Raw genomic sequence first — 11,583 nt, 5'->3', positions numbered from 1 at the left:
AAGTTTGATGGAAGGGTAAGAAAGATAAGGGGAAGTAGTAGTAGCAATATGAGTGTGTTTTTGTTGGTCATCAATGGCATAATTCAGGTTCTGCTGCAAGAACATCTTTGAAGAGTAATGTGAGGGTTCCATTGGTGAGGGGATGAAATGAGAAGGAGAAGAGAGAGGGTATGAAGAAGTAGAAGTGTAGAACAATGCACTGCACTCATATTGAAGCGCCATAATGACATAGCGTTACGAAAGTGAGGTCAAATGAAGAAAACATAGAAAGTAAAAAGTAATAAGTTGGTTAATTATGACGAATTGACGATAATTCCCATTGGACCCTCTTAGCTCATTTTGGAAATTTTGAGTGAGGCCAATCCCTATTCCAGTATTCCCTTGTTTAGGGTTTACCATGGCCCCACCTTTCCACACTTTATTTTCTTATATTTGATTTCCGTTATTTTTGTGTGCCTCTTTACTATTGGTAAATATAATTTTTTTTGGTAAAGTAGTAAATTAAATTAGTCCCTTACATTTGGGCGTAATCCTGTTTTAGTCTTTAAGGTTTAAAGTGTTTTATTTGAATTCAAAAAAAGTTTCATTCAATTTTAATTTAGTCCCACCGTGAGGTCAAAAATAAATAATTAACGAAATGCCCTACATAACAGCAGACAGTAGTATAAGAACAATGTCGATAATTTAGAGAATAAGTACAAACTCCAGAAGTACAAAATCAACCATGGATGCATCAATATATGTATTTAACATTTTTCTTAGTTTTATAGAAAATATTTCATTTTAATTATAAAAAAAATGATAAATAAATGTATTGATGCATCCACGGTTGATTTTGTGCCTCTGGAGCTTGTAGGTATTCTCCAGATTATCGACCTTCTTATACGGTTATCATATAGAACATTTCGTTAATTATTTATCTTTGATATTCGGTAGAATTAAATTGAAGTTAAATGAAACTTTTTTAGATTCAAATAAAACAGCTTAAACTTTAAGGAATAAAATAGGTAAAATAGTACTTTACCTATTTTTTTTTTTCATTAAAAATACTATATTATATTATTTTACAGATTCTATTTCAATTCATATTCCATAAAACTCTCCTTGTCTTCACTTCACCTATATGAGGTCCCTCTCTCTTCCTTGTGTCATAAACACATGCATATTCTATCGGTCACGAACCGCCGAACAGGTAAGGAACATTATTTACCAGAAAAAAATATATATAAAAAAGAAGATAAAAGCAATTACCTAATATAAAAGGTCCATAAAAGCCATTAATTTATTACTTTGACAATGCTTTCTACTTTATAGGGGAAATTAAAACCGTCATGAGCATTTTTAGGAGGGGACCAGACAAGCGGTTTTCAATTTTCATTTATTAATTAGGCCATTAGGGTAAATATTATTTTGATCTTTTAACATTCGAAACAAATGTTAATTTATTCAAAAATATTTTAAACATTTTGTCTTAATTTGATCTTTAACATTTTATTATAGTTTCAAAAACATTTTAGTTTCAAAAACTTTTAAAACATTCATGATTGATTGTTACTTTTTACTTTAAAACGTTGATAATTGATTATTAAAATTGTCACTTATTCCATTAATTATTAATGTCAAAACAAAAATATCAAATACTAAAATAATACTTTACCCTATTAATTATTATTGGTATTCTGCCACAGGCCCAAAGGCACATTTTGATGAGAAATTTCAGGGGGGGAAATGAAGACCACTTTTTTTTTCTTATTTAAATAAAGGTAGTCTTTTTAATTGTGTTTTCTTTAAAAAAATATATATTCCATCTTTCTCTTTCCACCCAAACATACCTTAGAAGAAACAGTTGCCTAAACCAGTAGTCATGAATGAAAATCAAATATGTCCCTTCTTTCGAATCTCCCCGGTAAAATCTATCCTTGCCCAATGATGCTAACATAGTGAAAAGTAGGTAAAATGTTAAACATTGGACAAAATTAAGATGAGTGTTCCTACTGTGCACATTACAAATTAAAGTGTACCATGCACCTTACAAGTCTACGGCAAAAACTGTATAGTATAGTGAAACTAGCAGCCAGAAAACACAAGTCTGTTTTCATTTTCTACATTCAAAAGCCCCCTTTTAACTCAAAATTAGCTTCACCGCTTATATTCACAGAAGCTGCATCCCAATGCAAGCTTTGATGTCTCAAAATATGCAAAATGGTGATTCTCTTTGGGCTTCACATTTGCTCTGCACCTGACCTTGTGCATGGTCATTTCCGAAAAGCCAAAATTGGTCTATTGAAACCAGTCTTGCTATCAGTCATACCTGAGTTAACATGTTCCACTGTTCTAAATCCAATCTACAATAAGTAATGTCATCCATTAATTAGAATTGGAATAAATTTGTAATAAATAGGCAAACACAAATAAAATGGTAACACAAACCCTATCTAGTAGTATTTCCTGGAAATCTGCAGGACGAATTGTAATACTCCGGTAGTTGGCAGCAGTCGTCTGCAAATATGTAAATGTAAAGCTCTCGATGATACAAAAAGGTTTCGATTTCCCAGGATGCCTTGAAATATATTAGTTGCTAATCACAAAAAATAAGAAAAGCTAATTATTACCTCTGAGACAAGACGATTGCTTTCATATGACTTCCATGGCTGAGGTTCCAACACAAGAACACCACCCTGCTCAAAAGATTTGTTTATATTATAGAAATAAAAGAGTATGTTTAGAGAATGCTAGATATTGTAGATTGGTGATTTTACAAGAAGCAATTTGCACTATTGAGTCGTTAGCTTCAGACAATGAATTGGAGCTGAATGTAAAATGACAGCGAAAAGGGAAAATGAAACAATTGGATGGAAAGATGGGTCCGAAGAAATAAGAAAACATGCATCATTGTCGAGATAAAGAATAAAGGCAGTATTGATAGGTGCTTAGAAGAGATCCCTGAGTAGAAAGAAAACAATAATATGATGGAAAGACATGATACTTACTGGTCGGAGCAGATTCCAAGTCTCTGCAAATAGTTTAATTAAGCCCTCATCCCCCCAATTGAGATGTATCCATTTTGTAACACTCAAACTGCAGGGCAGAAGAGATTTCAGTTTCACTAAAGTGCATTGAAGACAATTTTAAATAACCCTACTCAACAATATGTGGTTTATAGCAGGAGTAAAGTGAAGCTGCAGTTAAGAATTTGTTTCTAATGCAATGCTTGAAAAAAAAAAAAAAACTACAACATGAAGTTCATTAAAAGAACAAGATCAAAGATAAACAACTTTGAAAAGCATTTTCAGCATTATACAATGCAAGAGGGTGACACTTTTTCCACCTCCCGTTCAAAAGCTTCACCCCAGGAAAAAAGGGACTTATTTCAGGAAAATAGTAATGGAAATAGGCAGCAACTCACCAAAGAATTGTATCATACTGCTTTCCTGGTGGGTGCCGACTCTGAACAAAATTTTCACGTTTAAATGAAACAATATCAAATAGATCACTTTGCTCTGAAGACAAGATATCTTTCGAAATTCCTTTTGCATCTTCATTTGATGAAACAGTAGCACTGTTCTCTGAATTATCTGCATGGTCCTTGTCCTCTGAATTATCTGCATGATCCTTGTCCTCAAGTTTGGAAGGCTTTGCACGCTTATTTCCAGTAGATTTCAATCTAACAGCTTTTCTCAGATTCCAATATGCATCTTCAACTCGATCTGGCAAATTGAGGAAAACAAAATCAACAAGGAATAAATATTTATACTACCCAACCAGGGAGAAATTGATATTTTCATTTTACACCCATTTTTTGGAATCCCAATAGTTAATCATTGAAGAAGTATTATGGATATCCGCCAGTGGCCCATGCTACATAACAGAGTTCTTGCAGTTTGAACAGTTTCTTGGTTAGCAAGAAACAGAAATGGTGTGAAGAATGTAAAGAATGAAAAGAAGACAAGGAGTAGAGAAGAAGTAGAAGAGGAAGAAGAAAGATGAGCTGAATTGTAAACTGAATTGAAAGAAAGAAATCTGATTAACATGAAAACCAATCGTATACAATTCTGTTTATATAGCCATATCAGGTGAGCCTTCAACAAAGGCAATAACCTTGTAAATACCAAAACCAACTTAACAGCCAAACAACCAACTAACTAACTGCCTCTTTATAACAACCTCTATCCTTCTTCACTTTATCTATTTCTTCTCTCTCATTTATACCACTATCATTAACACCGCATACGTACACACTCAGAACTATGTTACATTTAACACATCTAAATCACATCACATTTAAGCCACATATAATCATATTTGAAAACCTAAGAATAATCTCCAGCAACAGAGATTATTATTCATATGAATCTTACCAGAATCAATGTCAATCCCAAGAATGCGCCGGCAGCCAAATTTCTGTGCTATGGGGGGGAAAAAACCAAACAAGGCAACACTTGAATTAGCAAACTATAAATTGGCATAAATGAAGGGGTGAAATTAGCAATATGGATTATCATTATTTGTTCAATGTCATGTATAAAAGGAAAAATAAATGAAGGGGTGAAATTACCAATCTGGATGGTGATTATCCCATTGTTACAACCAATATCAAGACACTCTTTATCTTCAAACCACTCCTTCCTAAACACTTTCAACCGAGGATCCTCATCAACATCTTGACCAATCTGGAACCATGAAAACACACATTACTAGCGTAACCAGTAAACTAAGTAAACAGCAATGCACGGTGATGATGCTGGAGGCCATGTAAAGTTCGAATCTTTTCTATGAAAAATAAAAAGAGTAAAAGGAATTAGATCATAGGGAGTGAGAAGTGGTTAATACTCGATAGCCATAGTAGCTCCTGTAGTTGCCGTACGGGAAAACATGCTTCCGCTTCTTGTTGTTGTGCTTGGCTCCCTGGTTTTTGGTTTCATCTTCCACCTTTGCATTATATGCCATTCAATCCTATCCAATGCTTTCTCCTCTTCAAACCCTACTTGCTGCAGTTATGTATTGGAGCATGAACCAGTCTTCAATTCCGCACCTTCAACCTCGTCGGAAGAGGGCCACTGCGTCTCTGGCGTGGGCTGGGAAAAGAGGAGCACACGATGAAGCGATTCTATCAGTCTTGGTTTTGGGTTTTGATTTGTGACAACTCCTATTTATATATAACTAAACATGTGTTATGGAAATAGGGAATATAGAATACTTTACTAATAAAAATTTATATTTCGGACTTTGACAACTCCTTCAGTTTTTTTTTTTTTTTTGTGCTCTTTTTAGCATCTTTGTTTTAAACATGCAAAGGAAAACAAAAGGGTCAAAGAACAGAACATACAACATACAAAACCCTTCCTGAATGAAAAAAAAAAAAAGACAAATATAACAAAACAAACTTCAACTCAAATGAAAATTCCATGTTGAAACTTAAACCTGCTAGAACCTTCCCATTTTCTCTCTTTTTAGAACAAACTCTTATTTATTACCACTGACCTCCAAATCAAACTATTGCAAAGTGATTAATCCACTGAGGAAATTAAAGAGTGCTACACAACACCAGAAGAAAGACCCTTTTATTGAATCTTCATCATTTGATTATCTAGCTAGGAGACAAATTTTGTAGTGTTAATGAAAATGTCTTCTGCTCTATTATCTCTCTCAGTTTCTCCAACTTTAGTATACAAGCCTCAAGAAGGAAAAAGAACAAAGAGAACAACAAATTAAATCAATTGGTTTTACATACAAATACAATTTATCTAAACCTATTACAAATTAAATCAATCAGTTTTACAGCCAAATACAATTAGCATCAATTTGTATCTTCTAAACCTACATTAAAACAGCAAAAATCAAGTCCAAAAAATTAGTATAGAATAACTAAAAAAGAAGTTACCTCTACACTGCAGAAGGTCAGAAGCAGAACCAAAGTCGGCAATCAGGTACCGGTTGGGGCCGTTCCACCGTTGCAGAGGGCAGGCCACCGAAGAGGAGAGGTGGCCGCACGAGCAGAGCAGAGCCAGCAGAAAAGGGAGCCAACACAAGGACGACACAGACGGAGGCGAGCGAGTGAGGTAGAGAGGTGACAGTGTAAGACCCTGACGCTGAGAGCCGCTCCCTCTATGTGTATGTGCTTATGCGAGAGAGTGACCGAGGTATAACTCGTTGTCAAAATAGGATTTTTTTTTTTTTTTTTATAAAAAATAGAGAGACTCGAATTCACAATTTTTTTAATGAAAAAAAAAATTATGTCTTTTGAACTATAATTAATTGATAACATAAAATTATTTTTATAAATAAATAAATTAAATATTTTATTTATTATTGTATATAATTTAAAAATATTTATGTATTTAAATCATATTATATATCGTTCATCCTCACATAAATAAGATATATGTATATTATTTTGTAAACAAGATACAAATATTTTTATATATAAACATATAATTATTAAAATAAGAATAAATAGTCATTTCTGATTATAAAAATTTAAATATTAATAAAATTAATTATAAAAAATTAAAATTAAAATTGTATCTATAAAAAATAAATTATATACACCAATTCATTGTCTGACTTATAAATTGAATTTTAACTACTATAAATTCGCCTAACAAGTAAAATAAAAAAATCTCAACAACTTCAAAATAAAAGAAGTAACCATTTATCATTATAGAAAAATAAATTACCAAAAATAAGCAATTTTATCTTTTTTCAGTGACTCACAAAAATCTACCTAAGTAATAAGTATCACCCTTTATTCTCATCAGAAGATTTTGGACGACTTTGCCTCCATTGAAGTCCTAAGTACCACCCCTCATTCTCACTAGAAGATTTCGAACGATTTTATCCCATTGGAGACGATCTCAACATCACTAGAGGTGAACGCAGATCAGATCGAATCGGATTGGATATGGCCAAAATTTCGATCCGATCTGCACTAAAATCATCGGATTTAATATTCGCAGTTTTTAGTTTGGATCCAATCCGCACATTTGTGGATCGGATATCGGATATCGGATATATCCGCAAAACACAAAAATATTTTTAAAAGTTTATTTTTATTAAAAAAATCAATAAAATTTATTTTTTTTATTTTTTTAAATATATTTATTCTTAAAATAATATTAAACATACTTTTCTTAATTAATAAATTAAAATAATACAACATATATGATAATTATTACTTGAAATAAAATATATAAAAAATATTTACTTATTTATTTCTTTATTTTTGCGGATATGTAGATGCCTACACAAAATTCGCAATCTGATCCTATTAGTGTGCGGATCGGAACCGATCCATTAACACCCCTAAACACCACCACGAAAAGACATCTGTACCTCTTTTTTAAATCCAAATTACCGATTTCAAGTAACCCTTAAAATAGCATTACAATCTCTTTTTTGCCATAATTTTAAATTTAAATAGATTCAATTCAATCACAAAAATTTAAATTGATATTTTTTAATAAAATTTGATTGAATTTGTAAATAAAAATTAAAATAAGTACTATTTAAATCGTAAAAAGTTATACCGATTTGATCTAAATAGTATAGTATACCATCTTAATATTTGATTTAAAATTTTAAATCATACTATAAATACATTTTTATTATTTTGAGAGAATTATATTTTTATACTTGCAAATATTTATATCTAATTTACAGTGTAGTAAAACAGTATTTCATGTAAATAAGATATGTTTAAAATGTTGAGTGACTATATCTTATTTACATGAGATACTATTTTAAAAGATGTGACTTATTTCATTTATAAAGTAAACAATATATATATATATATATATATATATATATATATATATATATATATATATAATATATTGTTCATACCCTGGCCCAATAAATAGGGCCCAAGATCTAAGCAAAGAAGCCCAACCCAAAGGGTTGGCCCTCCTCCAGTACCAGCCTTCGTCCCAGAAGTCGGTACTAAGCACGACCCACTCCAAAGAAGTCGGATACGAGGGTTAGCTGGCAGATAACACTCATTCGAATGAGTAACTGCCCCTAGAAACTCTCTAACCACTTCATAGAGCCATATCTTAACCTCCCTAAGATATGGGAACGGTTATCCGCCTAAAAAGGTGGCACTACTTCAGCGGTGGTTATTGGTTCACCACTATAAATACCCTGACACCCCTCAGGTATCACTAAGTCCAATACATTCTAAACTTGCTCACACTCTCGCTAACTTAGGCATTGGAGTGTCTTTGCAGGTACCACCCCCCATTCTTCCACACGTACAAGTCGGACGGAGGAACACCGAGTTTCAGGTCCACTCGATAGTCACCTCCCTCACGCGTTTGGGCCAACCAACGTCTTCCGGCCCACTAATCTCTGGTTACCCACCGTAACATTGGCGCCGTTGCCGGGGACCCGAGAGATTAACCAGTGATGGCGGAAAGATCCCCTGAAGAAGGTCATGTGGAGACAGATTCTGATCAAGAGAATTTGAACACTGGAAACAATGAAGCAGATCAGAACCTCCACCAGGAAGCCAATGACCAAAATAAGGAAGGCACCTCCGGAATTAAAAATCCGAAGGTGAACTCCTCGGAGGGGCGCGAATCAGAAAAAGAAGGACCCCCTCTCGCTAGTGAGCTTATGGGGTTAATCCATAGCCGCCTCGAGCAGCTAGAACAGGAGCGGGAACGACAAAGGGAAGCTGAAAAGAACCTAAAAGAGGAGATGGAGCGACGAAAAGAGTTAGAAAGAAAACTCTTAAAGTTAGAATCCTCCCTCAAAAGTCGGAATTCCCACGATGATAGAGAAGATTCTCCCTTAGGAGAGAAAGATCCGTTTAGCGAGGACATAATGAGGGCAAAAGTTCCAAGAAACTTTAGAAGCCCCGATATGGACCTCTACGATGGAACCACCGATCCAAAGCACCATCTGAGCAACTTTAAAAGTCGGATGTATCTGACCGACGCTTCTGACGCTACGCGATGCAAAGCTTTCCCGACAACCTTGTCAAAAGCAGCGATGAAGTGGTTCGACAGTCTCCCTCCGAGGTCAATTACCAGCTTTGAAGACCTCTCAAGAAAATTCTTGATGAGGTTCTCCATCCAGAAGGACAAAGTAAAACATGCACCGAGTCTCCTGGGAATAAAACAGGAGGCCGGGGAGTCCTTACGAGCCTATATGGAAATGTTCAACAAAGCATGTTTGGAGATTCAAGACCTGCCCACCGAAGCAGTCATCATGGGGCTAGTCAATGGTCTTAGAGAAGGTCCCTTCTCACAGTCCATATCAAAAAGACACCCCGCCTCTTTAAATGATGTACAGGAAAGAGCTGAAAAATACATCAATATGGAAGAAAACGCTAGGCTAAGAGACCCGAGCTTGCGACTCGGACACCCTCCCCCAACGAAAGAAAGGGAGAGGGAAGCGAAGAAGAAGGAAGAGCTCGGCCTCGATAGGCCAAGGAAATATCACTCTTATACTCCATTGAAAGTTCCCGTAGTGGACGTATACAGAGAAATTTGCAATACCGAAAGGCTGCCTCCCCCCAGACCCATTAAAAATAAAAAAGGGGGGAGCCGCGGGGATTACTGTGAGTACCATAAGATATACGGGCACTCTACAAACGACTGTTACGACCTTAAAAATGTGATAGAAAAGCTGGCCAGAGAAGGTCGGCTTGACAGATATCTCATAGAAAGGTCGGACGGCCATGGAAAAAGAAAGCGAGAAGATACGGATAGAAGAGACCCACCACCACAAACTCCGGAGAGACATATCCATATGATCTCAGGAGAGTTTGCGGGAGGGGGGCTCACAAAATCCTCTCGTAAAAGACATCTCAAGAGAGTTTACCAGGTTGAAGAGGGGTCCTCCGACCTCCCAACCATTTCATTCACAAAGGAAGATGGGCGAGGAATAATCCCTGGGCACGACGACCCAGTGGTAATCACCATGATCCTGGCAAATGCCCATCTACACAGAACACTAGTAGACCAAGGAAGCTCAGCAGACATCCTCTTCAAGCCCGCTTTCGACAAACTAGGTTTAGATGAGAAAGAGTTAAGAGCTTACCCCGATACCTTGTACGGATTAGGGGACACGCCGATAAAGCCACTAGGATTTTTGCCCCTCCACACCACCTTTGGAAAGGGGGAAAAATCAAAGACTCTGAGTATAGACTTCATAGTCATCGACGTGGGATCGGCCTATAATGCTTTAATCGGCAGGGCTACCCTTAATCGACTCGGAGCGGTGGTATCGACGCCCCACATCTGCATGAAGTTTCCGACCTCGTCGGGGATAGCAACGGTGAGGGGAGATCAGAAGCTGGCAAGGAAGTGCTACAATGAAAGCCTAAACCTGAGAGGAAAAGGCAAAGAAGTCCACACAATAGAACTCGGGGGAGCAAGGGTTAAAGAAGAGCTGCGACCACAGCCCGGGGGAAAAACTGAGGAGATTCAGGTCGGCGAAGAGGAAGGAAAAAACACTCACATAGGAGCCAACCTAGGGGAAACCCTAAGGCAAGGGTTGACTAAGCTTCTAAGAGATAACTCCGATCTCTTCGCCTGGAAGGCCTCCGACATGCCTAGGATAGATCCCGAGCTCATGTCTCACAAGCTCTCGGTCTACCCAGGGTCCCGACCTGTGCAACAAAGAAGACGCAAGCTCGGCCCAGAGCGAGCCCTAGTAGTAGAAGAGCAAGTGCAGGCACTCCTAGAAGCCGGCTTCATCAGAGAAGTCAAATACCCAACATGGCTAGCCAATGTAGTGCTAGTCAAAAAACAAAATGGTAAATGGAGAATGTGCGTCGACTACACCGACTTAAATAAGGCATGTCCCAAGGACCCTTATCCACTACCAAGCATTGACGCCCTAGTGGACTCTAGCTCGGGGTATCAATACCTGTCATTCATGGACGCCTACTCAGGGTATAACCAAATCCCGATGTATGAACCAGACCAGAAAAAAACATCATTCATCACGCCCAGAGCCAACTATTGCTACGTGGTCATGCCATTTGGATTGAAAAATGCAGGGGCCACATATCAGAGGCTGATGAATAAGGTGTTTGCCCCCCACTTAGGGAGCTTAATGGAAGCATATGTCGACGATATGTTGGTAAAAACCATGGAGGAAGTCGACCTCCTATCCGACCTCTCACAAGTCTTTGATACCATAAGGTTGCACGGGATGAGATTAAATCCTGCAAAGTGCGCCTTCGCAGTGGAGGCAGGAAAATTTCTAGGATTCATGCTAACACAAAGAGGGATCGAAGCCAATCCCAACAAGTGTAGAGCTATCCTAGAGATGAAAAGCCCGACTTGTTTGAGAGAAGTCCAACAGCTGAATGGCCGACTAGCAGCTCTCTCCAGATTTTTGGCAGGATCAGCATTAAGATCCCTTCCACTGTTCTCCCTACTAAAAAAGGGGCACCAGTTTGAGTGGACTCCCGAATGCGAGGAGGCGTTCCAGGAGTTCAAAAAGTTTTTGAGCCAACCTCCCATCTTGACCCGACCTATAGCCGGAAAAGACCTCGTCCTATACCTATCCGTGGCAGACAGGGCTGTCTCAGCAGCCTTGATAAGAGAAGACGAGGTCAGTCAACACCCA

At 37.1% G+C, this 11,583-nt stretch overlaps 1 protein-coding gene across 2 annotated transcripts; it reads right to left on the bottom strand.

Moving 5' to 3' along the window:
• Window positions 1-1,948: 1,948 nt before the first annotated feature.
• On the bottom strand, window positions 1,949-6,143 carry LOC107630266 (S-adenosyl-L-methionine-dependent methyltransferases superfamily protein). Of its 2 annotated transcripts, none has more exons than XM_088506558.1 (9): window positions 5,882-6,143; window positions 4,831-5,075; window positions 4,556-4,670; window positions 4,359-4,406; window positions 3,407-3,707; window positions 2,991-3,078; window positions 2,613-2,678; window positions 2,431-2,499; window positions 1,949-2,345 (listed from the first exon to the last, which is right to left on the bottom strand). In XM_088506558.1, exons 2-9 carry the CDS (start codon window positions 4,945-4,947, stop codon window positions 2,256-2,258), a joined length of 894 nt encoding a protein of 297 aa, XP_088362684.1. In that variant the 5' UTR covers window positions 4,948-5,075; window positions 5,882-6,143; the 3' UTR covers window positions 1,949-2,255. The 2 variants fall into 2 exon arrangements, with proteins under 2 accessions (XP_088362684.1, XP_088362686.1); XM_088506560.1 differs by having other exon boundaries at window positions 4,831-5,146; window positions 5,882-6,130.
• Between the last annotated feature and the right edge of the window lie 5,440 nt (window positions 6,144-11,583).

The sequence above is a fragment of the Arachis ipaensis genome, chromosome B3 (assembly GCF_059453495.1).
Source record: "Arachis ipaensis isolate K30076 ecotype BB chromosome B3, ASM5945349v1, whole genome shotgun sequence".
Classification (NCBI taxonomy): domain Eukaryota; kingdom Viridiplantae; phylum Streptophyta; class Magnoliopsida; order Fabales; family Fabaceae; genus Arachis; species Arachis ipaensis.
This window is presented reverse-complemented; position numbering and strand designations above follow the sequence as displayed.

What these genes read in the sequence shown, in the direction of transcription:
- LOC107630266 (XM_088506558.1), bottom strand. Translation starts at nt 4,947, where the DNA reads ATGGCATATAATGCAAAGGTGGAAGATGAAACCAAAAACCAGGGAGCC. An exon ending in TGGGATTGACATTGATTCTG is followed by an intron (nt 3,708 to 4,358) that starts GTAAGATTCATA and finishes TCAATTTGCCAG; the next exon opens with ATCGAGTTGAAGATGCATAT. An exon ending in CAGTATGATACAATTCTTTG is followed by an intron (nt 3,079 to 3,406) that starts GTGAGTTGCTGC and finishes TCTGCCCTGCAG; the next exon opens with TTTGAGTGTTACAAAATGGA.